Raw genomic sequence first — 19,890 nt, 5'->3', positions numbered from 1 at the left:
ACAAAATTAGTTCAATTTGACCCTTATTTTCTCTTTCCTCTAAAAAAAATCTATTTTTTGACAAGCTACTCTTAACAGTTTCTGATTTGAAATTGTTTTTAGATTTTGATTTTTTTTAAAACCGTAACAATCACATGCAATGCTCTTAAAAGTGATTATTTTTAAAAAAAAATTGTTTTTTTTCCTTAGAAAATCCATAACAAATGGGCTCTAACTTAAGCTCTTTCATTTATTACAAGTTGTATAAAAAAACTTCCTTAAAAAAAATTAATATCAAATCTTTCTCTTTTTCTCAATCTTCAGATCTCTCTCTCACCGTCAATCTCCATAAAGGTATGTGTTACATGATTTTGATTCTTTCACAATTTGTTCTATCATTTGGGAATTAGGGTTTACTGGAATTGTCTTGCCTTTGAACTGTTTTAATAAAATTGATTGTTCTAGGGTTAAATTTGAACAATTAGGAAGCTAGTGAAAACAATTTCTGGATAATAATGATGATTGTATGTGTTAGATTTGCACAATCAGGAAGCTGGTGAAGAAGAATAGGAATTTAGACAATGTCTTATGTCAATTAACTGAAAATAAACTAGGAATTTAAATTGAATGAAGCTAAGGATGGATAGATGAAAATACAAAAGTTGTGAAGATTGGCCTAGTTTGGTTCCACACTTGTACCTTTCATAATAATGTACGTGCTTCGTGATTTTACTATAAATTGTTATGTTTCGCATCCAGTTTGTAAATTGATTTAAGTCTCAAAATCAATGAAATTTGTTTTAATATGAATATGACATGATTTGTTCAATACTGAATTTGTGTTGTGATTCTGAATTTGGGATTTTGTGTTAGAATGACATCTTCTCATATGAGATAATTCATGTTAGAGAATGTAACATCATATGAGATGTAAATATAGAAAGTCACATACTAAGTGACTTACATAACGAAGCTTCACACCTTCTAAAATGATAGATTTGTATGCTCATTACTGAATTAAATTAACTTAATAAATGATGATTAAAATAATAATTTTTTATTGAATAGTGTAATTAGATAAAGCTAATTAAAAACTTCCTTCCATTATGATCAAATCAAATCGTAAGAAGAAAAACAGCGACATTCACAAATTTAGGTCAAAAAATTTTATAACTGGTTAATCTTTCTACTTAATTTTAGATTCTTGTTAAATCTTTATAGAGAAATTCCTGGAACTGAAAAGGAGAAGAAGAGGTCTGGAACTGATAAGGGGAAGAAGAGGAAAGAACTTACTAAAGATCACACACCCCCCAAAAAGATGGTCAAGGAAAATTCAGATTCCAACGACGAAATTGTCGTCTGTGAGGTCGATTCCTCAAAACCCCCAAATCCCCCATTAGGGTTTCTTTTTGCTCTTTTTATTTATTCATATTGATTTTTTTAACGCAACTTGGGACAACAATGAAAGTTTTTGTGAAGCATTGGAAGGGAGGGATTCAGATTGAGATTTGCAAATTTTACATCAAAGATGGCAAGCCGATGCCTGCCAAAAAGGCATTTCAATTCATTTTTCCATTGTTTATGGAATTTTGTTATAAAGGGTTGTTTGCTTATCTTTATATAAAGTGATTGGTAAAGTGTTTAATGGAATAGCATATGGACATTGAACCTGATTTTGTTTATCAATTTTGAAAATTGTCACCATTCAATTCAATTTTACGGAAATTTTGGTTAACACAACATTTGTTGCATCATGTTGATGAAATTCAAAAGCCTAAGGACGGCAAAAGTTTTAAAAAAAAGGTATGTGAGCTGCATTTGTGTTGGAAATTTATGTCTGTTTGCTTTCCTTTCCCTTTATTACCAGGCTCAGTCTAGGGTGGATGAGCTTGATAGGTCTTCCACAGTGGAAGAGTGTAATATACAACTAGATTATGATTTTCCACAAATATTATGATGCACCACCAACACCTTATACATGCTTTTTTTCTCTATCCTACCTTTCTCTCTCTTCTTATGTTTGAGTTTGCCCATAATAATGCACTATAACAGATTCTGTAGCAAGTTGCTTTCCCCTTCCTTCAAATTTCCAACCTTTTCCTAACAAATTAACAAATCTCCCAAACAGTATCTCATAATCTTAGTGTCTCATCACCATCTAGGTATTGTGTTTTTTTCATCAGATCACTGTTTCTTTGTTTTGTTGTAATTTCACTATTTGAATCTAGTTTTATTCTGAATAAATAATAACTCTTTTGTTTTTATGTTGCTTATTATAGAGTTCTTTTGAGTGCTTTACCGGATTCCATTATCTCATATATCCTCATTTCTAGTTAGTATTTATTTCTCTAGGTTATTATTTTATTTGAATTTGGATTATAATATAAGGTTTCTATTGTTTTGTCTTCAATGTTTTTGGATTTACGGGTTTTTCAAAGTTTAACGTTTTTTGCCCTAAAATTTATATTTATTCTGTATAAGTTTTGGCTATTTGTTTGCCCTTTTAAAGCTTAAGCTAAAGTTTAAGTCTTTTTTCTATGGTAATTGAATTGAAATAAAAAAAAATACTTTGTTTTGGTTGATTCTCTTAATGAAAATCAAAATTTTTTTTAAAAAAATGCACAGTTTTTGTTGGTGTATTCTAGGTGGAAAGAAGTGTGCAAGTATGATTGGGAAGGAAAAGTCTTTTTCTTTCTGTATGAAAATTGAATTAGGTAGGGATAGTAATTTTTCTCAATTAGTGTTCTGTTGTCCATAAATAAGTACATTCATAGCTATGGTTTGATTTCAGATCATGTTTTCATCTATATACTAATAAGAAAAGAAATGTCCCTTGAATTTACCATTTTGTCCCTATAAGGGGCAATTTGATAATCTATTTATTGGTTGAGTTTTTTTTTTTTGAACAATGGCCTATGAATTTTCATTTTTGCCCCTAACCAATTTTTTTTAATTATTTTTTAATTTTTATATTTTTAATAACTTTTAATTATTTTCCAATTTTTTTATTTTTAACTTTTTCAATTTTTTATCCCAAATTCAGTTGTTTCTACATTGCCGTTGTGGGAGATTAAGGTATCGTTTGATCCGACATTTTTCAAACTTCTCTACATTTTTAAGGAGAAGTTAGGTCAAACACAATATCAATTAAGTACTTACTAAAAAAAGTATTTTTTTTGAACGCATAAAATTGAATGGAATGAGCTTTGACCAGAAGATGTTGAATGTTACTTTAAAAAACTACTTCTCGACAATTTATTTCACAAACATCTCTTTTCAACTTATGCCGGGAACCTTTTCTTTATTTTTTAATATTATATATTTTTTTTAACAATGGCCTATGAATTTCCATTTTTGCCCCTAACCAATTCTTTTTAATTATTTTCTAATTTTTATATTTTTAACTTTTTCAATTTTTCTCCCAAATTCAGTTGCTTCTACATTGCTGTTGTGGAAGATTAAGGTATCGTTTGACCCGACATTTTTCAAACTTCTCTACATTTATAAGGAGAAGTTAGGTCAAACACAATATCAATTAAGTACTTACTAAAAAAAGTACTTTTAGAACAAATAGGTTAAATCTAGGGTTAATATTGCATCACCGATTAACATTTAGAAATAAGAGATGACATTTTGCATAAATTAAATCTAGGGTTAATATAGTAAAGTCACACGAAAAAATTAGGTTAAATCTAGGGCTAATATTGCGTCACGGGTTAACATTTAGAAATAAGAGATGCCATTTTGCATAAATTAAATCTAGGGTTAATATAATTTGTTTAGTAAAATTAAAGAGAAAAATTAGGAGCGATTTGTTTATTTTGATTTCCCTAACAATTAACGTTAACATTTTGATCAAATTAAACAGGGTTAATTAAATAGGATTAATACAGTAAAATAATTGGGAAGAGATTAACTTTAAGAAATTTTGCGTTAATTAGGGTTAATTCTAGGGCAAAATTTTGCGTCCGGGTTAACTTTAAGAAATAAAATAAAATAGGTTAAGTATAGCAAGACGGGTTAACATTTATAAGGAAGAGATTAAGTTAAATATAGCTAGACGGGTTAACGGTTATTCCTTTTAAAAAAAAAACAGCATATAATTGGTAACATACTTTTATTTTACTTTAGATAAACATTAAATGCAAAAGTGTGGGGGGAAAATTAGGTTAAAATTAGAGATGACATTTTGCATAAATTAAATCTAGAGTTAATATAGTAAAGTCACGCGAAAAAATAGGTTAAATCTAGGATTAATATTGCATCACGGGTTAACATTTAGAAATAAGAGATGACATTTTGCATAAATTAAATATAGGGTTAATATAGTAAAGTCACATGAAAAAATTAGGTTAAATCTAGGGTTAATATTGCGTCACGGGTTAACATTTAAAAATAAGAGATGACATTTTGCATAAATTAAATCTAGGGTTAATATAGTAAAGTCACACGAAAAAATTAGGTTAAATCTAGGGTTAATATTGCATCACGGGTTAACGTTTATAAATAAGAGATGACATTTTGCATAAATTAAATCTAGGGTTAATATAATTTGTTTAGTAAAATTAAGGAGAAAAATTAGAAGCGATTTGTTTATTTTGATTTCCCTAACAATTAACGTTAACATTTTGATTAAATTAAATAGGGTTAATATAGTAAAATTAAGCAAAGAAGTTAGGTTAAATCTTGGGCAAAATTTTGCGTTAGGGTTAACTTTAAGGAATAAGATATTATAATAGTTGTTATGTTATTTGTTATGTAGTGTTTTAGGCTCTGTGTTGCAAAATTTTGGTTTACGCAGCTTTCATTTTCACATTTATAAAAGACAACAATTTTCCGTAATTTATAAGATTTCTCCTTCGAAACTACACGGGTTTGTAACTAATTTTGTAATAGTAAAGAAGAGAATTATAAATATATGTTTGTGCTATTTTTTTTATTATTCAATGCTGCTAAATTTATCATTTGTTTGTGGCATCGTTGTCCAATAGCGGTGCTATAATATAGTGGAATATGAACCAATCACAAGTGTTTTGGTGTACACAATTTAGTACAACTCATTGTCAAATACCTGTTATTGCGGCGCTCTAACGTTATAACGCAGCAGAATCTGAACTGTCACTTTTGTTATGTGATACATTATTTAATACAAAGTGTGGTCAAGTAGCTGTTATGGTGGCGCCGTAGCATAGCATAATCTGAACAGATCACCATTTTCCGCGATCGATAACTCTACTTTGTGGGGTTCTTAACTTTACCTCTCCATCTCTCTTGATGGAACTAATCCAACTCATTTATATTTATGCTAATTTACACCTTATAATTGGAAATAATCCATCTCATTCATCACTTTTCTCTCTCATTCCACTTTTTTCCACTTCACCGTTCTCTCCCTACCAACTTGTTTCACCAACAATAAACACTGATTGCTCTATTTCTTATTCATCAATGTTCTCTCTCATTCATCTCAACATCAGCATCAATACCTCCGGTATATATGTTCTCTATTCTCTCTAATGTTCTTTTTCCTATTCTCTCTAATGCTTTGTTTTTCTCTCTTTATTATTTTCTTCTATTTTACGAAAAATGTTTAGGATTGTTTGTTTTAATGATTGTTTTTGGCATATGTAAACCCTTGATTGATCTGTGGAGGTTGCACTCGTTCATTATATTGTTGTCCATTTGGGCTTTATTGTTTTCGCTCGTGCCACCTATATACGGTGTGTGTTGTCTCTTGTTCTCTTCTTCACGTGCACTTCTTGTTCAAGTTTTGAGTCTCTAAATAATATTTTTCCATTTAAAAAAAAGTACAGATTTAAGCGAATTATACTCACTTTCAAAGTAGCTCTATTTTGTTTTAATGCATATATGAAACAAATAAGGAATGTTAATTACAATACACATGAACTAAAAGAAAATCATAGAATTAAAGTTTACAAAAGATTGATTAGATTTTGTAAATATCAAATCTTGTTCCCAAACAAACTGTCCATCAAAATGTTAACAAAATCATCTAAAAGACCTCAAATGCTCAAATGTAACAAAAACCATTCTCAAAGTCGTTTTAGATTGGTTACACATTTAACTGATGTAAAATATTGTAATTCGTTAATTGAAACAACAATTTGTTACATCGACAGCACATTAAACCGCTCTAAAAAATTTTACTTATTTGAACCATTATAATGGTCGCCCAGAAAGGGGGATACTTTGTTGACCGGTTACTCGTTTAAGCGCTTTAAAAAGTTGCAAACGGCATTGGGGATATTTTTGGAAGTTTGAGGTGCTTGTGAGCAAACTCTAGGTGCTAAAGATTAATTTCCGATGGATATGGTGGAATATATTATAGTTTATCAAGGATGAAGAATCAAACTTGATTGTACATAGTGGTTGGATCTTCTTCATTATTTTATCTATACTTTTAGTTAATTTTTGTTGTTTTAATTTATTGGTTTAATTGTATTTTTATCTCATATTTATGAAAATAATCTTTTTTAAATCAAACTGTTTGTCCTCTATTTTCACCTTTGTTGCAATTTTGATTTCAATTCATGTTTTTTTTTCCTAAAAAAGGTTATTTTCACCTTTATTTTTTCATCGTTGAGTCAAATTTAAAATATCACATTTGAGACTAAAATTCATTTCTTTTTTCTTCGCCAAAAGACATCACTTTTAAGGCTGATAATAATTTGTAAGAATTTCTTAAATGTTGAATTGTGATCTTTTTTTACAATCGAACTTTTTATCATCTATTGTTTAAATTTATATCTCCTTCCACTTTATGTTCAAACAGAGGAACAATATAGAAAGTTGAGCTTTCTTTTCTCACTAAAACTCTCCTTGCACAATCGGTTCAAACAAACACAATTTACATATCTTTTCAATCAAGGTTTGCAACATATCTTCTATATGTATGCAGAAAACCTAAATTACCCTAAAGACGACGAAAAGATCAAAGTCATGTCAAGTTCACTAGAAGCAAAATACGATAATAGAAAAAGGCATGCATACTTCGGTTTACAAAATGCATTATAAACTATAATTCAAATATGATATCATATAGTTAGATTCATAAAATGCATGTTAAATATCAAAATAAAGTTTAGTCGCATTGGTCTATTACCTCGTTAATCTATTTAAACATAAGTCAAATTACTTACGTACGTTCAAATGAAATAAATTTTTAAGTCAGCTAACAAATCAAGCTTAGACTTTACATAGCCTAACTCGGCTCAGCCTATTCCCACCTCTAAAAACAATTGATGTCTGGGTTGTATAATCTCAAAAGAAAAGAAAGAAAAAACTTTAAATAAAAGATGTTAGATTATGTGATGCAACCAACATTCACAACAAAGATAGCTAGCTAAATTTAGTGCCAAATAATCAAAGAAAAACAAGATTGTTTTCAGATTCCAAAGCACTACTCAGATTTTATATATACAGGATAGCTACAATAATATCATTGTTTCTTATAAAGTAGTCTATCCATGCACCTATCTAACACTTCCATATAACTCCATCTCCTTGAAGCTTCATCAACCTTTGTTGCTACTGTCAGAGTTACTTTGCCCTAGCCTTTTCCAAGTCAGGGAGATCTGCAAAACAATAATCATTTATTGATACATAAACTGAGTTTATTGAACATACATTGTTAGTATAAATCAGTTTTACACTGACATTCAATGAGAAATCTCTATTTTTCCATGTCATACTATCAGTTTTAACATAACTTTTAAAAGTTGAGTAATGTGGCAAAACAGTGGATTTTCAATGGATGCCAGTGTAGATTATTTTACAAGTACGACTTATATCCTTTAAATCCATAATTACAGAAAAATTGAATGAAATAGTTTTTGATTTCACAGGACATTGCTAACTATTGATAAAAATGTAAATTGTGAAGATCTTTATTCCTTTTTTAAAATATAAAAAATATTGAGAGATAGAGCAGATGCATGCATTATATATTTTGACCATATATTATGAAATAAAGTAAGGGTTTGTTTGGATTTGCTTATTTGAGTTTATCTACTGGTATAAGCACTTGGGAGAGCTTGTTGAAAAACTACTTATAACATGTCCATAAACTGTTTTCAGCTTACTTCTATAAACTCTCAAGGATAACTTGTGAAAACAACTTATACCTTGCATGAAAACAATTTGACTTAATTTTATCCTTTAATATAGAAATAGCTTATGCATAAGCACTTATATGGTAAATGTTTATGCTATAAGCATAAGCGCTTAATTAAACAGCTTATCCATACTGAGCCCACACATTTCATAGAGCATATATTCTACATTGACATCAAAATTACCAACAAATATCATTTCAGTAAGCAATTGCAAGCATCACACTAACTAAAGTAGAGATGCAATGGATTCACTCACATAACATTCCTTCGTCGTCACTGCTTTCATCATCTTCACCAGCAAACTGCAAAAGATCAAAATGCATTGGACAAGATTAAGTAAGTACCTGGAGGTTTGTTAAGCTCTACAGCACAAAATTACATGTGAAAAGCGAAAGAAAAAAAAAAAAAAAAAAAAAAAAAAGTTAAATTACCCGTCCATCATCATCAGATATCGGTTCAGCTGCAATGATTCAAACAGAAACTTTAATCAGACAAGTGAAATACTCACAAGTAGTCGATTTATTTTTAATCCTCCAGAAACTCATACAAATAAGAAAGCAAGGTTCTTGAACCAATCTTACACCCAAGGTAAATTACAGGGACCATGATGCTAAGGTCCTATTTAATTTGAGAAAATATTTTTTCGTATTCATTTCTTGTTTTTGCTTTTAGACTTTAGTTACAAAAATGTTGCTTTATTTTTTATTTTTTTTTTCTTTTTTCAAAGATTTGTATAGAAAACAATGAATGTAAACTAGAAATATGGTTGAAATGATGCAACATTTTGTAATAAAAAATCAAAATAGAAAATGTACAGAAAAGATTTTCCGAGGAAAAATAAGCTAATAGTTTCACTTTTGAATTGATAGAGAAAAGAACTCCATTGTTAGTCTCCTTGTCTCTATATAGTATTACCAAGAAGTAAAGCACAAAACATGAGAGATAATTTCAGCTCAATATTAATCAAGTATAGATGACTGAAGACAGACTGCAGGGGAAGAGAAGGCGAAAAATAGGTAGTGGTCAGTGCTGCCACTTTCTACCACAAGAGATGACTAAAATGAAGATAAAATCGTGTACTACCAGTCATGCCATCTTTTGCATCTAAGTAAATAATCAAGTTGCAGGAGAAGAAATGAGACAAGCAGTGGAATTAAGTAACAGAACAAGAGTAGCAATAAAGAAAGTGACAATATCTAGTATATCCTGGAATCCGAGTATAGTCGTCAAATTAGCGTCTAATATGGTAAAAATTTAGGGTAAGGTCGTGAGAGCATAATGTTGGCCTTGATATTGTGTGCTATAGGTTTCCCATTCAACTTTCAACAACTTTTCTTAACATCGCCTTCGTTGTGTATCACTCATGCGTAGCCGCTCGAGCGCATTGAGCGGAGAGGGAGCGGAGGGTGGTATGGGTCAGGGTAAAACTTGTAAACCAGACCATAATATTTGAACTCAAGTTGTAATCAGTAACCTGAATCTTGCTTAATCGAAAAATATAGCGGAGACGTAAGCACAATGACCAAACCCCGCAATCAATCGCTCGTGGTCTTGTGTGCATAATTTTATCTATTTAATTTAGATTCGGAGTTGCTAACTTGCTATTCTAACAGCCTTCTTCACCACAGAAATAACAAAGATATGGACATTTGTGCACAATCATCAACACCACTGCGGCCACCAATATAACCATTGATCATACTACACCCACAACCTCCTATGTCTTCCTCATCTACCTGCTCTACCACCCCCTATACTAGCCAAAGCAACTAATAGACGAGGTTCAGAATTCATTTATCATCGGCGCCGTAAAAAACAACACTATACATCTCAAGAGCTCACAATCAAGGCTAAAATTAGATACAATCACTAGCTCATAACTAATCAGGTTCTGATCAACTTGAAGCTCAATGTAGGCCAGTCAAAAATCTGCCAACTGCTACTAGGATTAATGTCTCAACCACACCCTCAGCCTTTTCACATATCTTAAGTAGATAATATCGTGTCATCGGAAGATAATGTGCATATTTATTTTTGGTAACAATAGAATATACTTATTACTTAGTCATTTTGCCACCAGATGAAAAACGTTTTTTTTTTTTTTATGTCCCAACGATATGATGTTAGTTATTGTAACGCAATTAAATTGGATTTCTCTAACCCTTTTGTTAGAGAGCTTTCAATGAATAAGATTACGCAATGAGGATACTTGGGAGTAGTAAAACACTATTCTAATACTCCTTCCTATTCCTGCTAGCATTCTAGACTAAGTATAATACAATTAGTACAAAGGCCATTTATATATATCATTGGTAGCATAATAAGAATCCTAACACAATTATAGTCCTAATATTCTATTACTCCCCCTTGAGCCTACGTTCATTAAGTATCCAGCTCGTTGAAAACAAAACAATAAAATAAAGAAACTTACAAATATAACATAACATGCTTCATAAACTGCCACATGTGATGGGCTTCAAAAGATATAACATAAACAAGGTATGTGAGAGACGATGAGAGAGACAATATGCAGCTAAAACAATATGCAGTGACTACATGGCAGGAAGGTTGGAACAATATGCAGCTAAAAAAACACACGTGGGTGTTTGGATTAGCTTTTGGAGGCTCATCTCCACTTCCCAATGCACTTTAAACGTGAAAATTGTGAAGCTGGAATTTCTAGCTTTTAGAAAAACGCACGTCTAGAAGCCTTCCACCGCAGTTTGAAACAGTCACTTAGAAAGAGTCACTGCAGAAAGGGATCAGGCTGCTCAAACAAAATGAGCATGGATGAGGAAATATAGACCAGCCGAAATGACGTACAAAAGGAATACAAAGTCAGCAAAGAAACATGTGTTGGAGAAATTAGCCAGGTTTGATAAACAATTGAACCTCCAAGATCATAATGACTGTTGAGTATAAGACAGTATATATCTTGATTTTGTGTTAGAGTATCATATTTTATCTCAAAGGATCCGTTTCTAATCTTAGTATCTTAGATTATCTCATAAGATTATTTTACATATTTCATTGTTATTATCATGATTTTTTCCCTATTTAATTATGATTAGAAGTCCTTTATCCCTATAAATAAGGGTTATTCTTCAAACTAACATGTAGAAATCACATGGATGTCCATACAAATATAAATGCTTATGTTGAATTAGAGTGAAAATTTGAAATGCCGAATAGAAAATACTTTATGATAATGACAGCTTACATTCTGACTCTTCATCTTCATCGCACCATTTATTCCAATCAACCTTCAGGTATGGTGCAGGTTTCTCTTCAGACTTCAGTAATCTTTTCCACCAACCTCTTTGTCCTTTCTGAATTGAGCATAGTATGTTTCTTGAGCCAGTTTTAGTTTTACAACCCTAGATACAACAATGACAATTTTTCAGACAGGACCATCCAACCTTTTCAAAACATGATATGGAAAAACAAAATTGAAACAATTCGTTAAGCGGAAGTGTCATAGACTAGATATGCAATCATTGATATTGTGGAAAAATACAAACAAATGCAGCCGCAATTGCAATCACGATGTGGTTATGAAGGCTCAGAAAACTTTCATAGCGCGGACAACAATTGGTAAAGTGGAAGAGTCGACGACTCGTTATGCAATCCTTGATAATGTGAAAAAATGCAGACAAATGTGGCCGCAGTTGCAATCACGATGTAGTTAAAGAGGCCTTACGTACTACAATTTGAAAGTAGGATATAACCACAAAGTATGTACATAATCAAACAAAAGCATTCAATTTTCATATGCCATCAAAGAAAAGATCACTCACCTCAGGTTGAATTGATCCGTAAAGTTCCAAGCTAAAGCTGTAGGATTCATGTTGAACCCTAGAAGCAGAGAAGATAAACAAACCCTGAGGCTCACACTTCACAGAAACATCCTTGGCATCAGGTAGAGCAATAGTCAGGTAAACCTTACCAGAACGCTGTGCCCAAAGAACTTCTGGATGGCGACTGCATATACACAAACCAAAAATCAAATCAACTTAAATTATAAAAATAAAAAACAATCTTTCAACTATAGGGTTTTAAAAAAATTTCCGCGACTATAATCTAAGTCGCAACATCAAAGTTTTCTAATGTGTCTGCGGTCACGGCCTGAACACAGCCATCACTGAAGCCGTGTCCGCAGCCTTTGAATGTGATTTTCCGCAATATCAAGTATTTCGATATAAAATGATTATTCAATTAATTAATAAAAATAAATTGTTAAAATAGCTCGCAATATTGAAATTTCATAGGGTTTTAAAAAAGTTCCTCGACTACAATCTAAGCCGCGACATCAAAGATTTTCGATGTCTCTGCAACCGCAGCAAGGCCATCATTAAAACCATATCAGAACCCTTCTGAATACAATTCTCCGCAATATCAAAAACCACAATTCAAAACCAACATTCAATATACTCAATAAACAAAAATTCTTCAAATGACTATAAGTATTGAAACTTTACATGTTACAAACAAATGGGTCAACAAAAGTGCATAAAAAATCACAAACTTTCTTCATTATTATTACAAAGATGTGATTTTTATGGTTGAAACAAATGTTACAAAGACAATAATAACATCAAATTGAAATGGGTTATGCTGAAATTAAGTAATAATTCAAATAATAATGAAAATTTTGAGATTTCAGTGAAAGTAAAACGAAGGAAAAGGAAGAACCTCATTCTTCAGCTGAGTGAGAGTGAAGTGAAAGAGTGACAACTTTTGATTCTTTGATGTGTCGTTGGTTGTTCTTTTTTTGTTCCTTAATCTATTTATACGAGGAATACTGAAAATAACATATGTTTTAAAATATATAATTAATAAAAAAATTCTAATTTTTTTTTTTTAGATAGACGAAATGACAAAGTCATTATAAACTCACACACACAAGTGGAGGTACAGGGGTTCGAACCCCGATCATGGTATCCGGCCTAACAATTTCGACATTTTTGTCAGTTGAACTAGGACTTGTAGATTCTAATTTTCTTTTATATATAATCTAAAAATGTGTATTTACTATGTCACAAAAGATTATTTATTTACGAGTAAAATTATAATACAAAATATTAATGTAGGTCGGTTGTTGTTAAGCTGCATGGACATTGTCACATTGGTATGCAAGAGTCGTAGTTTAAACACTAGGAGCCCAGGAACTTTGCACTGGGGTGTCTGGGGCATGAAAGTAGGTGTCTGGCTCCCAAAATGTCACTCACATGTGTCTGGTGTATTTATCTAGGTGTATCCTTGCGGCCCAAGGCGCTGTTTTGTGACTATTTGGTGCAAAAAGCCTCGTATTTTAGTTCAGGTGGAAACTCTTTCTATAAATAAATATCACATTCCTCATTCAGAACGAAGCGGTTCAAGAGGAAGGCAAGCACTAGAAGCTTCAATGGTATGTTGTATTTTTTTTTGTAATTTGTTTTTAGCTACCATGAGTAACTAAATCTTTTTAACTTAGGGTTCTAAGATGAACCTCTATTTTGTTTGTTGGGTAATTATTTAATTTAAAGTCTTTTATTCAGTTATTTTCTATTCGCTATTTAGTTTTACTGTAACGCATAAGATTTGTCTCCTCTGAAGCATAACCTTGATTTAGGCACTTATGTAGTGACAGACCCTAATATTGATATTTATATCTCTCTAACCAGGAAGTAATTAATTACTCATTAGCGAAACAAATTGAAAGTGAGCTACCCTGATAATAAGTACTTAGGGAGGTGACATATCTAATATTGATGAATATCTATTGAAATGTAGTAACTAGCTAGTAATTAAGGAAACATGTGACTTCACGACTTAACTCAGACCACGAACTCCATTCTTCTTTCACCTATAAGGTAGACGCTGATAGGGCTGCCCGTTTGTAGAACTATCGAGAACGAGAGTGTGTTATGTATTTCTAAGATTCATAGACGATGGAACCTTTAGGAACACTGGGAAGTCATACCTTTGGAAATTTAGGAACTCTAATTTAAGTTTATGTTTCAATTACCCCTAAGCGAGTAAGACCCCTACGAACCGTCATGTGGATCAGCAGGTGCAACTCGATAGGCGGAGGGATAGACCTAATCTATAAGAGAGTAAGACCCCCGCATGTAAGGATCACTGTGCAACTTGACAGCTGATTAGGTTATCACGTCACAACGAACTCATCACTTAGATAGTCTACTTAGAATAATTGAACTTGAATTTTCTGTTAATTAATTCCAACAAATAAATAGAGGGAATTCAAAGAATCCTAACCGCCACTAACATTCTGCAATCAAAACAGGTAAACTTTTCTCTTTTCCAAACATATTAACTTTGCAAAACTTTAAACCCTTATCTCTTTTATTTTATTTTGTTCCCAAATAAGTAACGCAAATTGTTTGGACGAAACGACAATCCATGTGGATACGATACTCTACTTATCACTTTATTACTTGGTAAACGATTTGGTACACTTGCCTAATCCGACCATCAAAGAACGATCGAAAAAGGGAGGAAAACGCTAGAAATCACACCTAAAGGGCTGCCTTATGCGCCCCTGCGCCTAGGACATCATTGCTTGCTGCCCCAGGTACCATTGTGCTCAGTCTGTACACCCATGCGCCTGGTATGGGGTAAAATTTGCTTTTTGCTTTTTTTTTTTTTCAAGCTGGATCAGAAGATAAAGCTCAATTTGCTTTGCACACTATTTTATTCATTCAAAAACATTGAAGGTTCAGATCAAGGGTCAAACATCATAGATTCAAGGTAGAATTCTTCCTCCTTTTATTCTTTCTTGGGTATGTTTTTCTATTGTTTTGTTATGATGTCTGTTGTCATGAGCAATTAAACCTCTTGATTAGGGTTCCACGATGAACCCCTTCTTATTTGTTGGAATTTATTAAAAAAGTTTTCATTCAATTTATGCTTTTGATTGCGTTGAGATTTAAATTAGATTATGCCCGTTCGTTAATGCTTCGTCAATTGATTAACTACAAGTGTAACCTTAGGGATTGACTTGTATGATTAGAGTAGCCACTGACAACGGAAAAATTTATCAGTTCATTGGCTTTTCTTGAAGGAAAATAAATGTAAATATATTTCCATTTGATCTTCTAGTTTTAAGGATATTTTCATCTTGTACTGAGACATCACTCCTCACTCAAAATATTATAGAACGAACTTAAAAGTCTGTCGTTTTTTTAAGGTGCATAAGATATATGTTTCTCATTGAAAAACTTACATAAACCTAATTATAATTAAAAACAATAGTTGAATAAAAACACAACATTAAACTATACATAATTTGTCTTACTTAGGAAAAAAATTATATCTCTAACCCTCTTATTTTTTTAATGTTGATATATAGCAAAAAAACGCAAGAGCTAGACCACTGTAAAATAAAATAAAATTCTAAAACCGCAACACAAATAACAATCTAATTAATCAATCAAATTTCGATACCATGAACATGAGTCTCTATTTTCAACCCAAACAACCACAATTGTCATCGCCTGGACACAACAAGCTCTCCAAACCCTAACACCTAACCCATTCACCTCATGAGTAGTTTCGTTTGTCCCTTTTTCACGACACATCCCTTTGTAAAAACACAACATTTTAAAAACGTATCTAATCAGTCAAGTTAGTCATCATACTTCGAATGTTTACGCATGATCACAACATTTTCTATTCGTCAAGGTATATAAACTTGGATTGTTAGATCTTCGATTATACATAGGTCTAACTACATATATTGTATAAAAATTCAAATAATGATAGATAAAAGGAATATTGCTAAAAAAAGAAGATAAAAGGAATAATAATATTTTATTTATTCATATAATAGATTTATTACATGAGTCGAGTCTTTCTCAAACTCAATAGTATTATTGTAAACTAAATTAAGATGACATAAATTTATGTTGCTCTAGTAAGGGGGCGTCTAGAAGGGGGACAACAATGCTTGACAAAAGGGCATTGCCAATAGCAAGCAGGCACTGGCACATAATCAACAGCAGCACCTCCAAGTCGTGTGCCATATGCACTTCCCATTAGGCCCATCACAATTGCAACCAAAAAGATGACAAATTTCAATGTCATTTTCAATGAACCTTCCATTTTATCTCAACAATCTATTTTGCCAAGAAAAATATATCTTCTCATGTAGTGTGTTAGACACAAGAGCTTATTTATACAAAAATGTTGAACCTTATCCTTGGAAGAAGCATACGTGGACAATGTTGACTATCATTTAAAATTTTAGATATTTTATTATTATAAAATATTAAAGTATAGATATATTTTTTATTATATATGTAATTTTTTTTTCTTTCAATTTGTTTAATTCTCATGATTATTAATACTCGTTAGACTTTTGAATCTTAATATCATTTTCATTTAACTTTTTTCATCAATTAATATTAGCTTTTGACTTATAATAAAATGAATATATATTTTATCTAAATAAAAATGTTGAAAGGAGAAATGTTTTGGATAAGATGACAAATATGTATCTACAAAAACTTTTTTTTTTTTCAAAAAGAAAAAGAAGAAAGGCCAATGGGTATTTATTAAAGATTAAAATGTAACATGATAGCGGAAAAATACAAGAATAAAGTTAACATACAAACCTCTATTTAATCGATAAGATAACATAAGATAAGACGAGGAGGAAAAATTATCTCGATATTAGAAACTTTGATGTAACTATTTTTAATTTTTGTAAACGTATAAAATAGATTTACTACCTAATAATAAATATTGGACTTAATTTTAATGATCAGCTAATTATAATGCACCAGCCTGCCATAGTTTTCTAGTGAAAGAAACTCCAACTTCTCTCTAAACTTTCTTTCTCGTTCGTTCATCAGAGGAGGGGTGGTTTTAGGTCTTTTTTTTTTAAGAAGGGGTATCTTGACACGTTAAAACTCCTAGAAATTTCTAGGGTTTGAGTTTTGTTAGCGTCCTTTGAAGGAAAATAAATGTAAATATATATCCATTTGATCTTCTAGTTTTAAGTATATTTTCATCTTGTACTGAGACATCACTACTCACTCAAAATATTATAGAACAAACTTAAAAGCCTGTCGTTTTTTTAAGGTGCATAAGATATATGTTTCTCATTGAAAAACTTACATAAACCTATATATAATTAAAAACAATTGTTGAATAAAAACACAACATTAAACTATACAAAATTTGTCTTACTTAGGAAAAAAAGTATATCTCTAACCCACTTATTTTCTTAATGTTAAAATATAGCAAAAAAACGCAAGAGCTAGACCACTGTAAAATAAATCAAAATTCTAAAACCGCAACACAAATAACAACATAAATCAATCAAATTTCGATACCATGAACGTGAGTCGCTATTTACAACCCAAACAACCACAATTGTCATCGCCTGGACACAACAAGCTCTCCAAACCCTAACACCTAACCCATTCACCTCATGAGTAGTTTCGTTTGTCCCTTTTTCACGACACATCCCTTTGTAAAAACACAACATTTTAAAAACGTATCTAATCAGTCAAGTTAGTCATCAAACTTCGAATGTTTATGCATGATCACACCATTTTCTATTCGTCAAGGTATATAAACTTGGATTGTTAGATCTTTGATTATACATAGGTCTAACTACATATATTGTATAAAAATTCAAATAATGATAGATAAAAGGAATAATAATCTTTTATTTATTCATATAATACATTTATTACATATGAGCCGAGTCTTTCTCAAACTCAATAGTATTATTGTAAACTAAATTAAGATGACATAAATTTATGTTCCTATAGTAAGGGGGCGTCTAGAAGGGGGACAACAATGCTTGACAAACGGGCATTGCCAATAGCAAGCAGGCACGGGCACATAATCAACAGCAGCACCTCCAAGTCTTGTGCCATATGCACTTCCCATTAGGCCCATCACAATTGCAACCAAAAAGACGACAAATTTCAATGTCATTTTCAATGAACCTTTCATTTTATCTCAACAATCTATTTTGCCAAGAAAAATATATCTTCTCATGTAGTGTGTTAGACACAAGAGCTTATTTATACAAAAATGTTGAACCTTGTCCTTGGAAGAAGCACACGTGGACAATGTTGACTATCATTTAAAATTTTAGATATTTTTTTATTATACATATTAAAGTATAGATATATTTTTTTATTATATATGTAAATTTTGTTTTCTTTCAATTTGTTTAATTCTCATGATTATTATTACTCGTTAGACTTTTGAATATTAATATCATTTTAATTTGACTTTTTTCATCAATTACTATCAGCTTTTGACTTATAATAAAATGAATATATATTTTATCTAAATAAAAATGTTGAAAGGAAAAATGTTTTGGATAAGATGACAAATATCTATCTACATAAACTTTTTTTTTTTCAAAAATAAAAAGAAGAAAGGTCAATGGGTATTTATTAAAGATAAAAATGTTACATGATAGCGGAAAAATAGAAGAATAAAGTTAACATACAAACTTTGATTTAATCAATAAGATAAGATAAGATAAGACGAAGAGGAAAAATTATCTCGATATTAGAAATTTTGATGTAACTATTTTTTTTTTTTTTGTAAATGAATAAAATAGATTTTCTACCTAATAATAAATATTGGACCTAATTTTAATGATCAACTAATTATAATGCAACAGCCGGCCATAATTTTCTAGTGAGAGAAACTCCAACTTCTCTCTAAACTTTCTTTCTCGTTCGTTCATCATAGGAGGGGGTGATTTTGGGTCAACTTTTTTTTAACAAGGGGTATCTTGACACGTTAAAACTCCTAAAAATTTCCAGGGTTTGAGTTTTGTTAGCATCCTTGAAGGAAAATAAATGTAAATATATTTTCATTTGATCCTCTAGCTTTAAGGATATTTTCATCTTGTACCGAGACATCAATCCTCAATCAAAATATTATAGAACGAACTTAAAAGTTTGTCGTTTTTTTAAGGTGCATAAGTAATCTGTTTCTCATTGAAAAACCTACATAAACCTATATATAATTAAAAACAATTGTTGAATAAAAACACAAAATTAAACAATACAAAATTTGTCTTACTTAGAAAAAAAAGGTATATCTCTAACCCACTTATTTTCTTAGGGTGTGTTTGAATTGAGGGTTTATGAAGGTAAGAGAGGGGTGGGTTTAATTTTCTTTTTTAAATTCCGGACCATATAACATGTTTTTTAAATTAAAGTTAGTGTGATTGAAGTATTATATGATTGTTTATCAAATTAATATGTTAACTTTTTAAAAAACATTCCATAGTGTCCGTAATTTAAAAATGAAAAATAAACCCTCCCCTCCCTTCCCCTCCTAAACCTTCAATCCAAACACACCCTTAATGTTGAAATATAGAAGGAAAAAAACGCAAACCACTGTAAAATAAAACAAAATTCTAAATCCGTAACACAAATCACAATCTAATTCAATCAAATTACGATACCATGAACGTGAGTCACTATTTACCACCCACGCAACCACAATTGTCATCGCCTGGACACAACAAGCTCTCCAAACCCTAACTTTTAGCCCATTCACCTCAGCAGTAGTTTCATTTGTGCCATTTTCACGACACACCCCTGTGTAAAAACACAACATTTTAAAAACGTATCTAATCAGTCAAGTTAGTCATCAAACTTTGAATGTTTATGCATGATCACACCATTTTCTATTCGTCAAGGTATATAAACTTGGATTGTTAGATCTTTGATTATACATAGGTCTAACTACATATATAGTATAAAAATTTAAATAATGATAGATAAAAGGA

General features: G+C 31.1%; 1 protein-coding gene across 1 annotated transcript; it reads right to left on the bottom strand.

The window, feature by feature from the left end:
* Positions 1-7,283: 7,283 nt before the first annotated feature.
* Positions 7,284-12,904, bottom strand: LOC25495838 (co-chaperone protein p23-2). The gene is made up of 6 exons (XM_013596090.3): positions 12,807-12,904; positions 11,912-12,095; positions 11,335-11,491; positions 8,546-8,574; positions 8,371-8,416; positions 7,284-7,574 (listed from the first exon to the last, which is right to left on the bottom strand). The coding sequence occupies exons 1-6, from the start codon at positions 12,809-12,811 to the stop codon at positions 7,540-7,542; spliced, it is 456 nt and encodes a 151-aa protein (XP_013451544.1). The 5' UTR covers positions 12,812-12,904; the 3' UTR covers positions 7,284-7,539.
* Positions 12,905-19,890: the final 6,986 nt, after the last annotated feature.

Source organism: Medicago truncatula, chromosome 6 (assembly GCF_003473485.1).
Source record: "Medicago truncatula cultivar Jemalong A17 chromosome 6, MtrunA17r5.0-ANR, whole genome shotgun sequence".
In the NCBI taxonomy this organism is placed as follows: domain Eukaryota; kingdom Viridiplantae; phylum Streptophyta; class Magnoliopsida; order Fabales; family Fabaceae; genus Medicago; species Medicago truncatula.
Note: the sequence above shows the minus strand (reverse complement) of the source record. Positions and strands in the feature narration are given on the sequence as shown.

Bases quoted from the DNA above. Each gene is read 5' to 3' on its own strand.
- LOC25495838 (XM_013596090.3), bottom strand. The intron at 8,417-8,545 runs GTAATTTAACTT...GATCTTTTGCAG, and splicing joins TATCTGATGATGATGGACGG to TTTGCTGGTGAAGATGATGA. The intron at 7,575-8,370 runs GTGAGTGAATCC...ATTGTTTTGCAG, and splicing joins TGACGACGAAGGAATGTTAT to ATCTCCCTGACTTGGAAAAG.